The following is a 21,908-nucleotide window of genomic DNA, read 5'->3' as shown; positions in this document are numbered from 1 at the left end:
CTTTGGCGCATACCCCAAATCCCCAGACGTACCAGTGTTTCTTGGAAATTTTTACTTTTTCACTTAATTGATCAGAACCTTGTGTGATTCTTCCAGTACTTTAGCACTGACTGTTCTGGAATAGCCTTTTCTATTCCAAATACCACTCTTCCTCTCATGTTTCACTTTAAACAGCTTCAGCTACATAATATATAGAATTGGTCAGGCATAAATGCCAGAAACACACTATTTAAAAAGGTAACAGAAAGACAAGACAAATCAATTCACTGCAAAGTGAGATCCTTGCCAGGAAATTTCCACTAGCACCCAGTATTTTTAGCATTTAGAAAGCAAAACACAAAAACTAAGCAACATTATTTTGAAAGTTTTCACTTTTCATCTAATCCACCAGCTTCTGCTGAATATTTTATTGCCGTGCTGTAACATATTTATAATTCATCTCATCATTTCTTCAAATTTTTTAAGGAAAGGAATTGTTATACCTGTACAGTCCTCTGTAAATTCTTCTATGAAGACAAATGTTTTCTGGTCATATTAGTAAACACTAGAATTGTTGACTTCAAAAATATTTATTTATTATTGTTGCAATCACTTAACAAATGGAAAACGGGTCTAATAAGCCATGCTGTCTATTCATTGCTCTTTCTGAAATGAATTCCTCAACACTGGGAAGAGAAAAAGCATTTTCCTGTGGTTAAAGAAAGTCCAAATTGCATGTTTGAAATCTCTTCTAATAAAAAGAGCAAAGCAATAAGCGGATTATCTCTTTAAACATAGTATAGGAAGGCTGGAGGCCCTGGAGACATTTTCCATAGCCTCTATCTCTGATGCATAGCAACATTATCTTCAACTAGAGAGGGTCCTATGACCCTGGAGCTCAATTTTAATTTGATCTTCTTCTTTAAAGAGGTTTCTATGATTCCTCTCAAGTTATGTTGCATATTCTTATTTTGGGTTGGTTTTGTTTGGTTGTTATTTTGTTGTTGTTTTTTAATCTGAGATAAAACAGCCTCAGCTTTTTGATCCACTGGTTTGATCGTGTTATATGGATATTTAATGTAACCTCTTCCCTATCAGAACTAGAATATGCATCAGCACAAATGGTAGGCAAGTGCCAGCTGTCAGGAGACAGAAGAGCTTGGACAGGAAATTCACCCCTAGGGCCTCCCTCCTCCTTCCCGACATTCTAAGTTTCAGAACTGGTCTACCTGGACAAATAACGTATGGGGGTGGGAGTAAAGGAGCCTTATACCCTTGTTGGGAAATACTGGCCAGCTGAAACAAAGGCAAACCTATTGGTTTTGGTGGGGCAGAGGTACCGTGCCTGCTCCCACAGAGGCTCAAAAGCCCCAGTGATAATAATGCGCATTGCCAAGAAGAACAGGAAATAGGGGAGCTTGAACATCTCTGGGCTGGAACCTGGCCCCTGACCCGCTTGGCTTATGCAGCCCCAGCAAGGGAGTTTCCTTGGGTTCCCACCTCCTTGTTCCTCTTCCATGTTCTGGAAAGGGCACTGCCACTGAGACATGTTGCCAGGCAGGGATATTTTCTCTGTTTTCCTTTTCTCCATCTTTATCTCTGTCCGTGCATCCAGTCCTCACCGTATACTGCTGATATTGCTGAAGGGAAAGCATTTACTCGGAGGCACAGATTTGAGTCAACTGACTATGGTCACAGCAGGCATCTGTGACTACTTGATGGGATTAGCAGATTATGGGAAAGCATGTTTCACTGTGGGGTTCCCAAGAAAGGAAAAATGGGCAGGTGGATGCTTGGATCTCAGTTAAACTATGCATGAAGGCTGATGGCCATGTCAGGAAAGCCATAGGCACAGGATCAGATGGACTGCTGCAGGTCAGGATTGGAAGATCAAGCCAGCAAGCGGGGAGGTCTCTGGATTGTCCTATCATTTACAGAGGATTGAGATTTAAGTATTTCAGCCAGGCCAGGTGACAGAAACCCACACAGATCCCATCTGCACCATATCTAAGATATGTGTGAGTGCTTGACAAAAGCAGCTTTTCTTTTGCATCAAACGGCTTTGCTGCAAAATAGCTTTGCTGCATCAATGCAGACTGAGCCCGGTGGGATTTGAACAGATCCATTCTGTTGTTAACGAAGGGCAGTTTAGAAGGAGCTGGGGAGGGGTTCGGGAGTCCCTCACAGCTGTGCCCTGAAGTCACTGTGGAACTCTGCAGAGAACTGGGTATGTAAGAGAGTAGTTCTGCCGTACATAAAGATGTCTGGTCCACATAGGGTCAGATTTTCCCTGTTAGATATTCTCATACAACGTATCAGAGGATTCTTCCAGAGTTGCTTGCTTCTTAGGTGTCTGCAGAATGATGAAAAGAAGAAAAAAGAAATGGAGCAAAATTATTCAAAAGAAGATGAATTAATTCTTAATAAGCAGGCACTGACGTTTGTTCTGTTAGAAATGGCTATAAGTGATCTGCTGAAATGGAAGCCACTACAGTGAGAAATGTTGCTCTGCCAGAGATGAACGTGACTAATCCAGCCCAAGGGATAAAGATGCCTCCTTTACTTGTCACTCTTCCCCCAAAAAGCTGTCAGACAGGGAGGGGAGGGAAAATTGGACTTGGTAAAAAAATAAATCACTTTGGATTCTGTGAAGGAGGAATTCCCTGACCTCCTCAATCCTGTTTCTTCAACAGTTGAGTCTATTCCACACGACTGTTCCTTGTGTAGACAAGGCGCTGACAGACTGATATTTTAAGCGCTGTGTGGCACAGGCCTGCTGTAAGCAAGGTTACACAGCAAGTAGCTGAAATGCCACCGGATGAATGAAGCCCTACCTACACTAGCATTTTCTCTGTTGCCACCACCAAAGGGAAACATTTTACAAAAGTGCGGGAGTGCAGGCACCTCCAAATCATGCAGGGTTAACCCCTCGCTACCCAAGCTGGCTGACAGTCCAGCACGACAGCATGCAAATGCTCTTGTTTCAGGGGCTCTCTGCCCTGCTTCCTTTTACAGCTCCCCCTCTATGCGCAGCATCCTGCAGCAAGGGCTGGCCTGGACCCTCCACAGCAGAATCAGCCACCGTTCAGCAGTCCCAGCTCCCACTCACAGGCCAAACCCACTGGCCCACAAGTCTCGCTCTTAGGGAAAACACTCTGTTATATTCTGGCACAGCCAGCTGGAAGATGAGTGTCCCAGGCGGTCACAGCCCAAGGTGACTGAGAGGGAAGCCGACCGAGGTGCTTGCAACAGTAGTGGAAAGTGCAGTCAAATTCTCCTGTGTAGACATCGTGGGGTCCTGCCACTCACATTCCTCTTCCTTCTGACCAGCACAAGAACTGAAGACACTTGATGGTGTCTGCTCTTGGTGTGAAAGCTCATCCCAGCCCCTCTCTTTGCTTTCTTCTCCTTTGTTTCTCCCATCTCTGCTTGGATCTTTATCCCACACTGGCTGAGACTACTAGTGCCAGGCCTACTCACACACAGATGCTCCTTTGCTCTTTGTTGCTTTGTTCCTGCTCTGTTTTACAGACCCACTGCCCCCAAAGCAGTGGTTGAGCGGTGATGTGGGCCACACACAAGCAATTCAGCATAGCCCAAACAGCTCCATGGTAGGGGAAAAAACCCACACGTACTACATCTCATCATCCAGACCAAATTGTTTCGAAGGGGGCAGCTGATAAAAGTACACAGAAGCATAACAGGACAGGGAAGAGGGATCAGGACCTACTGTTCTCCCTATCCAACTAATTCAAAATGTAGCCAGAACACAAAACCAGGGATGCCGTCTTTTCCAGTGCATATGATGCACTGGGGTATAAAGCAGTCTTTATAAAACAACCCGTCCTTCCCCTCAACAATCAGATACCTGCCTTTGCTACCACCAACTGCTGTGGTGCCACAGCAGTAACTGCAGGAGGCCAGTGGCCTTGGGATCAGACCACATGGCAAGTAGCTCTGACACAGGGGAGGCCGCTTGATTTTAGACCACCTTTTCCTAAAGGTGGGAGTTGTGAAAATGCCTCAGACACTGGAAGACACTGTCCTTCATGAAACAGAGGGATGGTGCCAACTGAAGCTGGCACCATGCTCCATGCTGCATAGGCAACCTGGTGAACTCCCCACCAACAGGACATCAGTGGGAGGAAGCGGGAGACATTTTTCAGGAACGTTTTCCAACGTTAGAAGAATGAATGTGTTTTTTTAAGCAGATAAGAGGTCTGGAGGGGGAAAAGAACAACAAAGTTCTGAGGACAGGAAGGAAATGTTCCCTGGGGTGCCTGATGCAAGCTTTGTCCCTATGAAACAGCTGATGCCTGCCAAAGGCAGGGTAGAGGGCTGGTCTGCTTCATGTGGCCCCCACAACTGATCTGCACCTGCATATTCCAAAATGCAGCTACTTTCGCTAGGAGTGGATTTAGTTCCTTGTCTCTAACTCGTAACTCCCAGCCCAGCAAGAAGATCCAAGCCCAAAATGTACCCACACTGCCTTTTCCTGAGCCCCAGAGCTGACAGAGACTGTATCAGCCCAGACTCCACTCAGACCATTTTAGCTTCTGTCACCATGAAATGGCTCTCAGGTGCTTAATGCCAGTGAGAGCACAGCTGTGTCCAGGGTTTGCCCCCAGTGCAGAGATTCCTCTACCCCAGAAGACTTCTCAGCTGCCTAAATAATCTGGAAAGGGCAATAGTAGAGACCAGCATCTGGCCAATTCTCCATGAATATCTGTCCCATTCAGAGGGAGCAGCAACGCCAAACCCCTCAATGCCTTTCAGTGTACGTCATACAGCAAAGCATCTGCATGAAACTGGGACTGTCAGAACTGGTAGAGCTGCAGGAGCAAGGGCTCTGCCGGAAGAGGGAAGATAGCCTACATGTGCAGGCCAGCTGGCGAGTGGATGCCACGTCCCATTTTCCCCTTTCGGTGGGAATGGAGACACACTTACTGCCTGCTAGGGCCATGGTGACCCTGTGGGTTTTCTTTCCCCAGGTGCCCAATGCATAAGTGAAGTCTCCAAGAACAGGGCCCCAGCCCTTACCTTCCCTGGAGGACTCTTTCTGGGTGATGGGTTGTTCATGTTGTTCTCAAGGACAGAATAGACATCAACTTGCTGCAAATCCAGGCACTACACAGGGAAGAGAGAAGAGAGCAGGGGTCAAATAAATTACTTAGGTTTAAGACAACTAATTGCCCACTGGGTTGTTTCCCATCTCATGCCTGACATTTTTTAGGAACCCCTGCCATCCCCAAAATTTTGAAGTTCCTGGCCCAAACTTGGGCAAAAAGAAAATCCTTTTCCCCTGAAATCTTTACAGTACCAGTGCATCATTGTCCTTTTTCAGGCTCACAGAGACAGGCTTTGACGTTACCTACCCTGTGTAAGGCAGTGGAGAACAATGCCAATGCCCCTGCCTCCCTCCACTCCAAACTGTCCCAGAATCCAGAATAAAGACCCCCCTGCCACATGAAAGGATATTGTGCACCATGGGGACCACAGGTAACCAGCAGCACTCTGCATTGCCCAAGACCGTTTAGGTGCCTGACACTCACAAGCTCTTGCTCAGGGTTATTCTGGGCACATAATAAGGGTGAGAAGAGAGGTAAGGCTGAGGTCTTGAAGCACAGGGGCTGTCGATAAAGGGAAACCCTACATCAGGCATGATTTCTATTTATTTTCTGGGTTTTTTTCCAAGCCAGAACTCTCCTTTCTTCTTAGAGTGAGCAAAGAATAATTAAAAAACATCAATACACTCCCAGGCCCTCAAACGTATCAGTGGTCCCACACAGCTACACAGAGAAACACACACGCACCCCACATACGTATGCACCCACTGGTCCCCCAAGTAATTGTGTCACAGGAGATGCGTGTCAGTTTGAGTGATGTTCCAGATCTGCCTGAAGGATCAAACATAACAATCAGGAGGACTTTTCCATGTGTGTTTCAAGGATGACAGCAGGTTGCCAAGGTGGCTGTTTCTCTGGCAACAGGAAGATGGGAGGAGCTCCGGCCCAAGAGGGGCAGATGGTATTAGTGGAGAGACTGCAAAGGGAGTGAGGTGCCCTGCAGCACAGTGAGGAGGACAAGCAAAACATGGAGGCTTGATTCTGGGGCTGCCAATCACCTGAACCCCCATAATTTCATCCGGAGTTGCAAACACTCAGCATCTTTCGGGATCATGGCCAGCGGGACAGTGGTTTGAACAGGACCAGATGACAGAGGAGCAGCATTTGGGAGCAGGGCTTGGAACAAACAGGCACTCAGGAGGGGGCTGCAGTGAACAGAACACCACATGGCTTTCCCATTCCCACTCCTCCTCTGGGAACAGTCAAATTATTTCATCTGTCTGCTTTCCACTCCCAACAACCCGCTTGCCTACACAGACATTCCCAACTATTCGCATGTGCATAAGCACACACAGAAAATCCCATTTCTCCGTCCTCTTTTTCAATTCTCTTTGTGATGCTGGCTCCCAGCAGCACAGCTCCATGTGCCCTTGGCAGGACAGGCAGCCTCTTTCACTGCTCTAGTCTGAAGCCACTCGCAAGCAAGAAGGATCCTTTTGCTGTTCAACCTCCAAAAAAGATTCCCTCCCTCCACAAGCTCTCTTCCCATGGAGGCTGTTGACAATGCTGTCCCTTTGCTGGCCAGTTGGAAAGCTGTTGTCTCCAACCGCCATTTGCAAATGAATTACTTTTACTTGGTCACTCACCACCTGCTGCTGTCACAGTGGAGGCACACAGGCCTCTCTCCTCCCTGCTGGCAGATGCCTTCCCATCCCCAAGCAGCTTCCTTGTTTCCCTTGCACTGGGAAAAGCTCCTGTGCTCTGGAACCTGCCTGCAACCATGGGAGGTCTGTTTGCTGCTCAAAAAGCTTGTTAGAAGTGTAAAGCAGATGAAGCGAGTCCCTCAGATTGTTATTTCCAAGCTGCTTGTTAACTAGGCAGCTAAGCTGGAAGACAGAGGAAAACACAGGTTTGGGTCTGGGCAGTGCAGTGAGGTAGAGCTGCTCCAGGGCTGCAGTAGGACAAAGAGGTCTAGGAACACCTAGCAGTGTAGTGGGAACAAAGTGGGTGCCCAGCTGCGCCCTTATTACCAGGGCTTTTTGCTACCTGCTGCTTTTCCCTGTGTACACCCACCCCCATGAGGTAAACAGTGGCACCTGGAAGAGCCAGTGGGGAAGGCATTTGCTCCTAGGGATGTGCAGCAGGAACCCTAACCCTTCCCACACCAGGGGTGAGCCTTGCTGCTGTGTAGGGTAACACAGAGCATTTAACGAGCTGCACCAGCCAGTTCCAAGCCCTTCCTTCGATGTCCTGTGCTGCCTCCTGCTGCTCCTGCTCCCAGCTCCAGGCCTGCAAGGATACTATGGTTCCCTGACCCGACTTTTTTGCAGACTCTGACCTCTTGCTTTCCCCCACAGACAGCACATCTGGCACATGTTGGCCTCCTGTCCCATCCCCTAATCTCTGACCTCCTTCTTTATCTCATCACTTGGAGTTACTTCTCACTTGTCCTTCTCTTTTCCTTGCCTTAGCTTATCCCAATGGTGACCCCAGATTTCTGCCCTCCCTGTGAATTAAGCACTAAGTGTTTAACACCCAATTTAACACCAACAGGTTTTCACAACGTGCTTAATTTCAAATGCAGTTTGCAGGGCTGGGTTTACACCATGCAGAGTCCCAACAAAATTAAGCAGCAGGGCACCAGAGTCATGTTTCAAAGAAAGTAAGGTTTGTTGACTTTCAACTCCCCTCACCTGTCCTGAGGGCCCATCCAATGCAGGGTGCCCATCCCAGGGCTCTTGTCCTCTCTCCCCCATTAATGTCCCAGTTACACCTCACAGCCCTGTGCTCCCCTGCCTTCACCTCGCAGCCCCGCTCTCACCATGTACTGTGACTGCAGCGGGAGTTGCTGCTTCATGCCCAAATGAGTCACCTTGCAGCAGCTGCTCCACAATAAAGTAACCTCCAGCGGGCAGGCTCATACCCCCCAGCACACAGGAGACGGTCCGAGGCTGCTTGCAGCTCTGCCAAAGAGGGCTGAGCCACCTGCCCTGCACACCGGGCTGGCTGGGAGCCCTGCACAGCTGGCGTGTGGTTAACGGGCTCTGGGGGAAGGCTGGCTGGGCCAGGTCCATTGGGCTCCTGCAAGCACAGGGACTCAGCCAGCTCCCGGGACTGCCTGTGCCTAAGGCTGGCTCTGCTGGCTTGCTGTATTAGCCTTAGTGGGGCCTCCTGAACAGAGCAACATGATGAAACATGTAATTAAGATGGAGCTAAGGATGCATGACGAGGCCGACTGAGCGAAAAATGGATTTGATTTTTTTTTTTTCTCCTTGCAGAAATCATCCACTTCAGCAGGAAACTACCCATTCGGATTTTTATAAGCCTGAATTAAAAAGAAATTACTTGATACAAATGAAAAGGTTTATAACCTGCAACCTCCTTTACCCAAAGCATTGCTTTTTGCCCAGAATAGACATATCACATACAATACATAATGCTTTCTTTTAAACCTCCACTCCAAAAATTAAAGGGCCATAAAATGGCGCACCCCCACCTGCAAAATGAGAATGAGAAGGGGGCAGGCCCATCCTCTTGTTCTTCATATCTGCCCCCTATCAGGTCTCCTGCCTCCTTGGCAGAGCTTTACTCCTCTCTGTAGTACATTCTCCAGAGCTTCACTTTGTTTAGTTTAAATGATTAATGCAGCAAAGCTTACAGGTTTTCCTCAGAGAGACTTTTCCAGCCCTTATAGACCTCACAGTCAGAAAGGTTTCCTAATATTCAGGCAACATCCTTCTCTACTCACTTTCATTTTATTCCTCCTTGTTTGTCCCACAGATCACAGAGGAAAAAAAACCACCTTCCCTTCTTAGCAGAGCAGCCCTCCCACGGGAGTAAAAGGAGAAAAAGGAATCCATTTTAAATGGAGCTGGATGGATTCTAAATGGGATTAGGGGTCATGGTTACTTGAGGTATCTGAGGTCTGGGCCTGACATTTCAGAAGAGCCACTCCAATCCTATTACCTATGATGCTGCAGCTACGGGGCTCGAGAAGTGGGAGCAGTCAGCATTCCCCAGTCTGAGGAATGGAAAAGGAGATCCTATGCAATGAAAAAGGAAATACTCCAAAAAAGAGACCCCCTTCACTTTCTTTCTGCCCTTTTCCCCCTGAGAGCTAGTCAGCCTGCTCAGGACTGCAGCAGCCTGTGACACTGACACTGGTGAAAGTGTCACAGCAGGAGCTCTAAACAGCTGGGGTTGTTGGGGGGAGCATTTCTCTCTGCCCCTTTCCTGAGCCATCATTGTCCAGCTGTGAAGGGCATGTCCTTGAGGCACTCTACAGTACAAAGTGGGGCTGAAATCCCCTCTTCCTTCCTGACTTTCTGGAGACCCTTCTACCTCTACCCCCAAGAATCCTCTCTGGCCCCACACTTGCTGCTCTGTGCTGCCACACTGCTGGCAAAGGGAAGGGTGCTGCCCAGCAGGGCATGGTGCAAGGCTTTGGCACCGAGGAGGCCACGAGTGTGACCAGGATGGAGACACGCAACATGCACAGTCCTAAGAAGAGCTAAGCAGGGCAGAGCACAGGAGCAAGGCTACCAGTACGAGGCTGGTACGCAGATATTGCTTATGTTTCACATCATGATACTGGTGGTGCCTGTAGTATGGCAGAGTAGGGAAAGGAAGGGTTGTACCATGATGCGGACAGAAAGAACGGAGGGTGATTCTGGTACTCACATCATAGACAGGAGGTGGTGGTGGTGGAATGGCTGAAGGGGGCTGCGTTTCCACTTTCTGTCTCAGGATATTTAGCTGGTTCCTTCCAGGGCACAACACCTGCTCAGGACAAGATAGCGAATGACACATTTGGAGAAAACACCATCTCCCCAAAGATTAAGTGAACACAAATGTGATGTCATAGCCAGCTGCTCGTGCACCCCCTGAGTGCTTCCACAGCAAAGAGTGCTGGCACTCTATGCACAAAGCGGGTTTGTCCCTTTCCTCACCACAGGGTAAAATGGAGGAGTCTGATGACTTACACTGGAGCAGTGGAAAGGAGCACTGGGCTCTGTGCATACATAGAAATCACTTCCACCACTGAAACTTAGCTGGATGGAGGGTGTGAATATTTAACAGTACACAACAATGATGCAGGACAGGGAGTAAAGCAGGGCCCTGTTCAAAGTGTGTGTGTGAATTTCAGAGAGGCAAAACACAGTGACTTTTGTCAGGATTTGGCCAGGAAGCTTTTGTTAATATGCAGTCTAGAGAAGAGCATCAGACGACCATTAATGATGACATACAATCAGTGATACCCTAACATGCAAGTCCAGCATGGAGTTGAAGGAAGAATGTCTCTTCCTCTGAAATGTTTCTTGCATCAGATGAATTCTCCTTGAACATGTTCCATTCATGCACAGATAAGGGTTAGCCCTGCTCAGCAAGCCAGAGAGGAGGCACGAAAGGCAGAAGGCTTTGCTAAGTATCTCTGTTCTAATTCAGAAAGAAGTGGGATGATTATATTCACATCACATGAAAACGATGAACTGCTTTCCAGTCCATTAGTAACTAAGGAGGATGCTAAATAGCTTCTCTTAAAGATAAACATTTTTAAACCAGCAGGTCTGAGCAAGCTGTGGTGAGAAATATGGGCTGTGTTCTGCAGGAAGGCAAATGTAATGACTGCACAATCTCTTTGGGCCCCAAGGAGAGCCTGTAGGTCTGAGACTTGCTGGCCCATCTCAAAACCTAGAGATGCCAATCGGCAAGTCGTGACAGTGCCTCCCTCCTCATCCCCATGGAGATGCTGTCTAGGCAAGCAGACATGGGGGCCTGCCTCCAGCCTAGTCACTCTGCCGCTTACACTCCTTCCCCCTCCATCAGACTGCCTGCAAGGTAAGTCTCACAAGATTAGCAGGTCTGCCAACTGCTGCCATTCTGTTTTCAACCTCATGATCTCTGACTGTGTGTGCTGAAGCCTGATGGTCCCTGGAGTCGTAGGACTGTACCAGCAGCACAGCCTCCACATAAAAATGTATGCAGAGAGTCTGCTGTTGTGGCAGCAGAGAGCAGCTTGAAAGAGTAAATATGGGGCATACTCTACCTAGAAAACAACAATCCCCAAATTCCATTCTGAAAGACATCAGATTTTTTTAATCCAGACTTGAGATCTCTGGAAGAATGCGGAGGGTGCTATTGGAACGCCTGAGGGTGGCAGTACTAGGAGCAGTAGGTTTTCTCCCCAGGCAACAGGGATTCCAGTATCACAACTCCAGAGTTTTTTACACAGGGCCCCTGTCTCATCCAGATCTTTCAGCCCTACTTTTGGCTTTTCTTCTCCTGCTCTCTACATCCTTTCTTCCCCACTCCTGGTTTCTAGCTGGCCCCAGCCTGTGCCACTAGTCTGCTCACCTGGGGGGCCCTATCAGACCAGTCTGAACACCCTCCTCCAAGTTCCAGTGCTTCCTCACCCCGGATTCCCTCCCAAGGCTCCTTCTTCCAGCCTTACAGAATCACTGCTGTCGGAAGGTGCCTCTGGAGATTGTCCAGTCCAATCCCCCTCTGCTCAAAGCAGAGCCAACTAAAGCAGATTGCTCCCTGGGTCCTTGTTTCTCTCTTTTTCCAGTTAGTTGGGACTTCCACACAGGCTTCCTTGCGATCCTTGTCCTCACCTTCCCCTCTCACTCTGTCTCTTCATGTCTTCTCTGCCAAACACATGCCCAAGGCTCTGGTCCCCATGCCCTCCATGCTGCAGATTGTTTTCTTCTGTGGTGCCTGAGCCATGGCTCAGGAACACAGTTGCACAGTCTCCCTGCAATCAGGTTGTGCCCTTGAACCAGAATAGCCCCCATCTTGAAAGAGGATTAGAAACAGGGAAAGTCCTGCCCTCCTCCTGCCACCAGGGCTGCAACAGACTTGCTTGGGTGCATAGGACGTTACCTGTCTGACTGGCACCATGTGGAAAGGGGCTTCTTTAGACAACCGAGCTGCTAAATTGACAAGAGCCACGACTGAGCATGCACAAACTGCAATTTTCCAAAAACCCATCACAAGGCTATGTCTCCTTGAATATTTTCAGTGCCAACACACTGCTAGTGTGACTTCTTGCCCTGTGTCAGAACCTTGCTCTAAAGCAGAGCATGCCGGAGTCAAAATGATTACCAGAATTTCTTTAATGGACAAATCAATGACTCGTTTTGTCTTTCCTGTTTCTCAGAAAGACTGAACTTAAAAAAAGAAAATAAACCTGAGGCAGACACCCAGCATTGAAAATTTCAGCACAGGGACTTCCAATCCAGCCAAGTTAGAAGCAAATGAAATAAATTCCTAGATCAGGTTGTGCCAGGTATTGCTTTTTATTTGGTTATAACTTGCCTTTCTTTTCCACAGAAGCAGAGCTGTTGCAGTGATGCTCAATGCAGCAAGAAGAGCGGTAAGGGTAACGAGGATTTCCCACCCATAAGAGGTCTCTAGGTACCCTGTACCTGTAACAAAGGCAGCGAAAAATTCACAGTGTGAGCGGAAGTTACAATCCGGCTGCATTTTTATCCCTGGAAAGAGCCTTGAGAGAACTAAAATACAGAAGCAGTGCAGAATACGGTGGCACAAATGCACACACCCTTAAAAACCTAGTCTGACTGAAGAGAGAGCAGGGTGCAGCTGAAGACTCACGCAAAAGAGACAGGATACAAGCAGCTGCACTTCATGTAGATTAGAGGGAGGTGGCATAACTATGAGAGCCAAGAAAGGTAGTAGGTAGAGGCCAGCAAAGGTCTTTAGTGATAGGGGCAGAAAGACAGATGATAGAAAGCACACAGGCCACACAAACTAGCAGGGTGAGTAGTGCAGACATCCTGTGACCAGTGTAGCAAAGCTGTTTCGTCATGGCTCTTTACACGTACACTTTCTAAGAAGCTTTTCATATCCAGCATTCAGTAATGCAAATCCAGCCAGTCAGCACCATGCATGTCCTTATCACTTTTCTATAACATTCCTCTTATCTTGGCATGAAGCTCTCCCTTGCTTTCCAATCTGCACATTTATGGAACAGCCAACACCTTGTACCACATGGAAAAAGGGGAGGGATTACGGTGAACCCCTAATCTGTTTGTGAGCCCCTAACAGTGAGTGCCTAACCTGTACATCTAATTACAGCGAGCACCCTAACCACTAACCTTGTGTTCAACCACTGACCTTGTGTTCAACTGTCTCTGTCGCACTGCTAAAAGCCAAACCGCACTGTCTCCTGAACACTGACACCTAAAAGCACCCTCTGACCCAATGCCCAGGCTCCCTGGTTAGACCCTGACTTTAAGCCCGCTGTTCCCAGGTGGCTGCAGCAGGGCAGACAAAAATTACTGCATCTTCATGTCCCCATCTGTGCATTGGGAACAGTAGCACAGGTCACCTGTGTAAAGTGCATTCAACTCTGATGGCATTAAATGTTGGGCATAAAGTATTATTCTCACCTGACTTCATAGTGTGTCTGTGTAAAGGAAAAGAAGAGCAAAGATCATCTTTTCATAGCCAGATTCAGCTGACATTTAGCCACCTGCCCTTCCTTTCTGGTTCTTCACTTACCTCTAGCAAGGACAAACACTCCCTTTCCCATTTTCTGGATGTCATTCCATTTGACCTCGCAGTAGTATGTGCCAGTAGAAGAGGTGTTTTCAAGTGGCATGATTCTGTGGTCATAAGATATGGTAGCAGTCTTATTCTCTTTTCCAGAAGGGATGTCTACTTTTTCTGACTTACTACAGATGGATATTTTCTGGCCCAGTGAATTAATCCAGTAATAGAAGATTGAAAATTCGGTGTATTTCGGCATGTAAGGGAAGGTAACTTTACAGGGGATGGATATTCCTTCCTTGAGCAGCGCAACCTGGATTGGAGGTATCTGCTGTACATCGACATTTCTGCCTGTAAGGGTAATAATTGTTAGCAGTCACCGAACATCACTTTGAGTCAGGAAGGGACTGCTGCCCCAAAGACAGGATCACACAGTGAAAATAACCCTATGTCAGGAAGCACGCCCATAGCACGCAGTGTTGGCCCTTGTCAGAGATTGATTGATTCAGACCACGTGCCCTGTGTCATCTGCCACATCTCTTAGGTAATGGCTGTGTGATTTGCAATAGCCTGTTGCATTCACAGGCTTCCCCATTTCCCTTGTGAGCTCCTCTGTACAATGCCAGCACGCAGAAAGACAGGAAATGAAGCAGGAAGTGAACTGATTTTGCAGTGGTGTGAGACTGTATTTACAGCGGATGAATAGAAAGCAATTTTCCAAAACAAACGCTAGCTGGACATCTGAAACTCCTGAGTTACAAACTTCCGCTTGGGCATCTACACGTGGCAATGTGATGACTGCGCCAGTGAAGATGCTGTATGCAAGCAGGTGTTATCAGTGGGACTGTGTATTTCTGAAACATGAGTAAGGAAGGAAATTGCATATTCTGTACAGGGGCCAGCACCGGGGCCATGAGAAATAAGACACAGCTTAATCACTCCCAACTTTTGCTGCTGTAAATGGGCAGAAAAGCGCAAGACTTGATGGTAGATATGAGAACTATCTGCAGAAGACTGCAGATCTTAAGTATCTATATGTGACAGTATCTTAGGCAGAGAGATGGGAGATCATGCCCTTCATGTGCTTCCCCCTTACACAGACAGGGCTGTTGAAAGTGATCTATCACTGCAGACAGTTATGTCAGGAGTTACAAGAGAGGATGAATAAGCACAGATGGGGAACCACACCATAGTTCACTCCCTGTTTTGTTTAACAAAAAATAAAAAACTAAGAGTGAGCCACAGGCTAGTAAGGAGCCTGGGGTACAGGACCTCTTTGGCTTCCCAGCCAAATCTAGGTTTAACATCAGGCAGCCTCTGGATCTATTTGTTTGGCAGCTGACATAACACCATATATAAAGCAACTTAAGAAGAGACCCATGCAAACCATTGCTGTCCTTAAAAAAGGGAACTGGAAACTAACACACGAGTCTTCTTACAAGATGAAAGATTCTTTCAGAGACATGGAAATAGAAGGGGGGAAAAAAAGTAGAGAGAGAAGTAGGGGATGGGCGGGCTTTTCCATTCATGCTTTTGATGGGATTCCCTGGGGTTCTGCATCTATGAACAGGCCCATAACAAAGCATTAAAGCTGTCCCAGAGCACAGCCAGGCTTGCTTTCCTGTCATCGTGCACTAACGCTGCATTGCAACAGTAGCAGCATCTCTGCACAGCAGGACGGGGCATCGGAAAAGGCGACTCAGTGTTGCTGAATGCTGAGCACTGAGGAAGCATTGTGGGGGGGCAATAGTGGAGGGAGGGCACAGCCACTGTCCAGAAAAGACTGTTGGGAGGTAACATCCGTTAAGGAAAATCCTCTACAGATGACAGAGCCAGGGACAATAGCCTGAGAGTAAGGAAGAGCTTAGGCTACATCACTAGAAAAATGTTCTTAGCGGTAAAAGCAACCAAGATACAGTACAGTCCTAAGGGAAATGCTCATTCCTTGTGACTGCACAGTCAGGTGTACACGAGATACAACATTATGGAAAGATGGTAACAGAAAATCCTGCAGACACTGCAAGAGTGATAACCCAAGTGGTCTTTTCTGGGCCTTATTTTCTAAAAAAATTCATCATCATCCTTTTCCTCATCTCTACCCAGCAGAACACACATGAATATAGTTTCTATACAAGACATGGCTAAACACTGCTGTAACAAAACAGAGGAGAGATCCATCTTCTTACAGTTTCCCAGGAGCCTTTAGCTTGAGAAGAACATGCCAGGGAAAAAGCCAAACCATTTTATTTAGGTTATCTAACCCTTCTCCCATGTTTCTCCTTTCTTGAGGATTCTCTCTCTCAGCTTTGAAATGCTTAAAAGACAGAAATAGCAACAGCGTGCAAATTCCTAGAGGGAATCTCTGGAAATTAGCAAAAGATAGCAGCTGGAAGTGCTCTAATATGAACAAACATGAGAGTAAACAAAAGGAATAAAAAAACATTTTTTTTTACCTCCACATTGAAGCAACCAAAGAAACAGGAAGATGACTTTTAGATTAGAGGCCATGATGGGGGTCAAAGGCTGTAAGAAAGCAACCAGACATGAAGATCCAAAAGGCAAAAGAGATGGGGGCTTGTCAGGTATTTCCACACCTGGGGCAGCTGATTGAGTCCCTCCCGTTTGCGAAAGGATGAGTGGGATGGACACACACAGCTTTGGCAAGCTGTTCCTGGCAGATGCAGGCTCTTCTGCTTTTTGGTCAGACTCCTCCCCGCACCAGGGTTCATTTCACTGTACTATTACGATGGTGTTACACTTAGCAGTGGGTGTCCAAAGATTAGACCATAAGCTCTTTAATGCATATAGCTTTGTCTTCCGATGACCGTAAAATATCACATGCATTTAAAGCAAACTTTATCACCTTCCGCAGTGACTGAAGCTCCATGTTGGAATATGGAAAAAAAGTGCTTTGACTGATGCAGATTGAGGCCATTTGAGGTGAATGTGGTCAAATTCAGGGTAGGGTTCAACTGACTCTGGAGCAATGGAGAAGCTTAAAACTGGCACAGTGAGATTTTTACCATAATTTTGCAAGGATTTGTTTACACAGTTGTTTTGGAACAGCTATTCCTGATTATCTCACTGCATGGAACTTCCAGGTTTTGGGATAAGGTCATCTTACTTCAAATTATCTTAATCAAGTACTTTGTTCACATGGGGAAGCTACTGAGCAGTGCCACAGGGTGTGGGTTCAGGGCAGAGTAGCACCATCAAACTCCTTCTTTATGTGAACACTCAAGTGTGGGACCACCTGTTTTGCCTTCAACGTGGAAAACAAGTACCCACATCAGCAGTCAGTCCAGAGGAACGGCTCCACTGTACCCCTGACTGCACAAAACTTCCCTCCACAGCCAAGCCCTCCACTAGGTCACTTCAGAGGAAGGCACTCTTATTCCAGAAGTGAGAACAACCAGACAGCAAATTCATTCCCAACAGCTGAGATGTCTCAGATCCACACAGCTTTGCAATGCAGGCACGCCCTAAGAAATCTATTGTAGGGAAATCTAAGGAGAGCCCTTTGAAGAAGAAAACCTTCTTTTTGCGGGAGGATCCTGCTGCCTATACTCACGAAGAGTCTTTGATTTCAACGAAAGCTTGTTTTTAGCTAAGACATCTGCAATGTAACAGCTGAGCAGCATCTGACTCAAAAATAACCCTGATGTCTGGGAGGTCTTCACTTCTCTCTAGGCAGCTTCCTCCTTTCGCACTTTTCATGAGACATTTGCACTGTCTACAAGAAAGCACTTTGCTGCAATTTCAAGGGTGCCCACTCACACGGGGTGCTGTGCTGTGGAGATGTGGGGGATGGCCATGCGGCAAAAGACCTAAGAAGGTAGACGAGCCTGCAAACTGCATGTTGTCAAAATCACTCTGTCCGTTGTTTTATCCCTCCAGAGTTTGTAGGAGCAAGGTTGGCTCCAAAGCAACCATTGGTTTACAGCCTTTTTCCTCCTATTCAGGCTGGGACAAGTCCTCAGGAAGAAGTGGTCTTGACACAGGCGGTGGCATGCAGCTGCGGCCACTGCGGCCCCCTGAGCCCAGGGATGGCTCTGGTACCTTGCTGAGAGCCCTAACAGATGGAGAGACGAGCAAGCGGTTTTGTGTGGCTGTGCAAGGCTGGTGCAGCAGCTGCACTCCTCCAGGGAAGGTTTAGCTCAGATTAGCCAAAACTAACTCTGTTCCCCAAGACACGCCGACGTGAGCTGCATGGGGCTGGCCTCAGCTGGAAATCGCTCCTCACAGGTCTTAACACTGAGCAGCAAGGACAATCAAGAACAGTAACAAGACACTTGGGGCCCACTTGGTATTTCAGATATGTAGGCACAGATCAGGCAACTGTGGCTCTGGGGGGCTGTGGGGTCACAACAGTGCTCGGCAGCATTTCTCAGGCCTGAATGGCATCTCAAGGTAGTTGGGGCAGGGAGGGAGAAGGGGGGGCAGGGGCTTACTACCCTCCTGTGGAAGAACTCTGCTGACCAGTGAGGCCTTCCTTCACTCTTATATCACACTCATCCCCACAGTAGCGCACAGCTTTGCAATTTCCAGCACTGATGTATTTCTAGAGAACAGAACATGCTGCTCCTGTCAGTGATGTGTTTTAACTGTTATCAGCATTTATCTGCTTCAGGAATTCAGAGCGATAAGTGGATTAAGTGCGGTAGGTTTGTAGGGCTGTGAGGTCAACATCGTCCTTCCGTCCTTTCCCTTCTCTTCCTACAAACAACCCTGTTGCCACTCTAAATGCCAAGTCCTACAAATATCGCTGTCTGAATTTTAGAAAAAAATATATAGATCTAGCATTTCAAAAGAGATCACACCTAAGACTCAGCTGTGGGATTAGAGTCACGGCCAGGCCAGAAATACATTCACTGCTGGGATTTGCTATGGTACAGCTTGCTGAAAAGAAATGGCTTTGAAACGACTACCCAGCAGCTATTAACTGCGAGACAGGATGACATTCTGTTCCTTAGAGCCTAAAGGGAGCCTGAATCTTTGAATGTTAAATTCTAATTCAATTTGGTCTGGGGATTCTGGACTGGGTTTTAACCCTGGAGACATAAATGGGAGGAAGATGAGGAAAAGCTGGGGAGTTGTGTGTTTCTATTACCAGCTTGTAGCAAGGCTGAACTGATCCCCCTGAAACTTAGGTGGAACTAACCAGGATACCTGTGCCAACGGAAATAAATTACAATGCTCCAAAGGAATAGGTCATTGTATGACCTTCATTCATGCATTATACAGTACACCGCTGCACGTGAGCTGGTCCCTGCAGCATGACAAGGACGGAACCACCTGTCCAGCTGTAGCCCCACCACAGCACAGACTGGCCAGGATCCGTATGGCTTGGTCCTTCCTTTGATGCAGCGAATGCTGGTCACTTTCTGAGACTAAATACAGGATTGGGTTAGGTGATAGCAACAGTTTCTTCTTGTAGCTGGAAAGCAGCCATTAATTTCACTCAAGCACTGTTAAAAGCCTGCAACAGTGACCAGCATTCCCAACCATGAGGAAAAGCGCATTGTTCTGGTGTGCACAAACAACAAGTTTGGGCAAGTGCTGAACCTACCAGAATTGCCTGTTCACAGCTGTGTTCAATGTATACCCCACAAGTTAAGGCACACACACATGTGCTTCTACAACCAACTCCAGGGAAAGCAATTATTCAAACAAAAAGGCTGCTGCTAGTCAAGGCAAAAGCAATGCTGCAGGGACCACAACAAAGCCTCTTTATTCCTGAAGCGTTTAACACCACAACCATGCAAAAGAGAAACACCGCTTGGCGCAGAGAAGAGCTGCAGCAACTCAACGAGCCTGATTGCAGAAAGCGCTTCAGAGCATTCCCCAGCACGGCAGCTCCAGATTTGCTGCCTTGCCAGAGACCAGCTCAATCCCCCATTGCTGGAAAGCCAGCCAGTGGCAACACACACACCTCTGAGGATTCACAATCTCTTTGACTCCTCTAACCCCAGACTCTGAGGCGTACAGTTTCCTTCTGTCTGACAGCAGGAGTGGTAGGAGAGCCAGCGCGAGCAGGGCCGTACCTCTGCCAGCATTTTTACCACTGTTGTGTGTCGAGTGCCTCTCAGTAGGGCTGGATGATGCCGAGGTAAAAGCTGCCAATGCCCTTGCTACATTTCTACCCGTTGAACTGCTCTAGGGAACAGAACAATCAGCAACTCGAGGGGAAACCAGAAAAAGAAAGGTGTTGACACTACCGTGGGGAAGGGAGGGGGCACTTCTATAATTCCCTTTCACCAGCAAAATGAGCCTGCCTCAGAAATCACCCTGCTCCTGCTCTTTTTCTGTCATCTACTGGAAAGATTCCCAGGGACTAAATTATCATCACATGCCTGATGCGCTCTCGGGGGCTGACGCCGCGTGGCTGCACCTCAACCTCGCGGTGCTCCCTACAGCTCCCTTTCACAGGCTCCCTCTTACAACCCGTAGGGCAAGCCGGGGCAAGCGGGATTTTGCCTGGAAAGACTTCCTTGCCTTCTCAGGCTGACACCTTCCAGGCGAAGGTCCACCTGGCCGGGCCTGGGGCTGAAGCGGGGCCAGAGCTGCTCTGCTGACAGCAGAGCGGGCCACCTTTCGACCACTCGTGCAAGGGGGGGTAAAGCTTCCCCCAGGTAGCTCACTCGCACCAGGAGGGACAGCGGAGCTGCCTCGGCCAAGGCGGAGAGACACCCGCCCCGCCGCCACACAGCCACGGCTTGGCTCGGTCGCGGGGCCGGGGCTGAGGGGCGGCGGCCGTTGCCCGCCAACCCGCGCCCTCGCCCACAAGATGGCGCCGTCGTCGCGCGCCGCCGCCGTCCCTGCTCCCGCCCGCCGGCGGGGCCCGGCCCCGGCCCCGGCTCCCCGCTCCCCGCTCCCCGCGGCGGGGCCGAGCCCGCGGCCCGCCAAGAGATGAGCAGCGGTGACTGAATTTTTTCATTTCGGGGCAGGTGAATGCTCGTCGTCCGGCGTCGCGCAGCCGCAGGGTGCTATGCCGGCGCCGCCGAGGGTTGCGCCACCTGCGAGTCAGCTCACGCGAGGTGCAGATGCGGGGCCGGGCCCGTACAGGTCGCTCAGAAAATAAAGTGTGTGAAAAGTCCGTGTGGTGCTGGGCCCGGCCTACCCTTCCCTCCCTCCCTCCCTCCCTCCTGCACCCGCCCACCCACCGCCACGGTCCCAGGTCACCGGGGAACCCGCTGTGCTCCCTACCCGGTGCTGCTCGGTGTCTCCCCCACTCGGCAGCGCCGCAGCTGCAACCCCAGAGAAAACAAGCACAACTAGGATCCATTTCAGGCAGAATTAATGCTAATTAACCGTAATCGACAACTCGAAGAACAATATTTACTCAGCAAACTGCAGACGCCGCAGTAGCAGTTCGCCCATTAGGTGGGAGCAAGCAGAAGACGGGGTGCGGAAAAGGAAGATATAAACCTTACCGCAGGCTCTGTGGGACACACAGCGCCGCTGCAGGGGGTTGAATCCATCCCCGCTCCCAGCTGCCTGCCTGCTGCTAGAGGTCACTGCCCGCGCAGCGGCCCGGGCCTGTCACCCCACACACCCCTCTTGCCCCACCACCAGCAGCTCCCCTCGCAGCCCCAGCCTGCAGCCCCCTCTGGCAATGGCAGCCAGCGGCAGTGGCTGAGTCACTTCTGCTGAGCCCTTTCAGGGGCAGCCGTCCCCAGCCGGGGGGGCAAAGCCCGGGGAGCCGCCGGCAGTGTTGCTTCCAGCGCCTGGCACTGTCTGCCCCAGCTGCTTGCAAGCCATCCCTCCTACGCCGAGGGCTGGAAAGTCCTGCCAGCACTGGTGAGGAGCACAGTTTTATTATGAATGATACTTCTCGGCTTGCAGAGGCCTCTTGGCACTGCGTGTCGTTGCTTTCCACGACCAGCAAAGCCCAGGCACCTATTTCATGCCGCGAATCAGTGATGCTGCACAGTCAAGGCTCCGGCAATGGTGTTTAGCTTGCCGTGGTTGCCTCAACAGGGGCAGGCTCAAATCAGTGCCTCCACAAACAGCAGCAGGCTTGCTGCTGCGCTCCAAGGGCATGTGGCTGCTGTGAGCAGTCCCAGCAGCATGCTTTTCCAGCTCCCAGTGGGAGTACGACAGCAGGTGCCACAGCCGTGCCAGCCTGAACTTTCTCACGTTAGCAGCAAAAAAGCTGGGGTAGGCATGCTGGGCAGGAGCGGGGCGCGCTGCTGACAGCTCCCAGCCATGCTCTCTTAAACAGGACCCCCCCCACCCCCCTCCTCACCAGTTGCACGCCTTGAGTTGTGCACATCATGCCCTGAAATCCTCCTGAGTGAAGGGCTGTGCATCCTCTCTGTAAGGGGTGAAGGAAGGGTGGGGGGCAGGCAG

At 49.1% G+C, this 21,908-nt stretch overlaps 1 protein-coding gene across 2 annotated transcripts; it reads right to left on the bottom strand.

Moving 5' to 3' along the window:
* Positions 1-402: 402 nt before the first annotated feature.
* NFAM1 (NFAT activating protein with ITAM motif 1) lies at positions 403-21,049 on the bottom strand. 2 transcript variants are annotated; one of them, XM_075051140.1, is made up of 7 exons: positions 16,151-16,168; positions 16,010-16,079; positions 13,569-13,907; positions 12,363-12,472; positions 9,726-9,824; positions 5,020-5,106; positions 403-2,332 (listed from the first exon to the last, which is right to left on the bottom strand). In XM_075051140.1, exons 2-7 carry the CDS (start codon positions 16,062-16,064, stop codon positions 2,273-2,275), a joined length of 750 nt encoding a protein of 249 aa, XP_074907241.1. In that variant the 5' UTR covers positions 16,065-16,079; positions 16,151-16,168; the 3' UTR covers positions 403-2,272. The 2 variants fall into 2 exon arrangements, with proteins under 2 accessions (XP_074907241.1, XP_074907242.1); XM_075051141.1 differs by lacking the exons at positions 16,010-16,079; positions 16,151-16,168 and adding an exon at positions 20,985-21,049.
* Positions 21,050-21,908: the final 859 nt, after the last annotated feature.

This window comes from Buteo buteo, chromosome 19, assembly GCF_964188355.1.
Source record: "Buteo buteo chromosome 19, bButBut1.hap1.1, whole genome shotgun sequence".
Lineage (NCBI taxonomy): Eukaryota > Metazoa > Chordata > Aves > Accipitriformes > Accipitridae > Buteo > Buteo buteo.
Note: the sequence above shows the minus strand (reverse complement) of the source record. Positions and strands in the feature narration are given on the sequence as shown.

What these genes read in the sequence shown, in the direction of transcription:
- NFAM1 (XM_075051140.1), bottom strand. Translation starts at nt 16,064, where the DNA reads ATGGCCTCTAATCTAAAAGTCATCTTCCTGTTTCTTTGGTTGCTTCAA. An exon ending in TTGGTTGCTTCAATGTGGAG is followed by an intron (nt 13,908 to 16,009) that starts GTAAAAAAAAAT and finishes TTACCCTTACAG; the next exon opens with GCAGAAATGTCGATGTACAG. An exon ending in GAAAGAGTCCTCCAGGGAAG is followed by an intron (nt 2,333 to 5,019) that starts GTAAGGGCTGGG and finishes ATCATTCTGCAG; the next exon opens with ACACCTAAGAAGCAAGCAAC.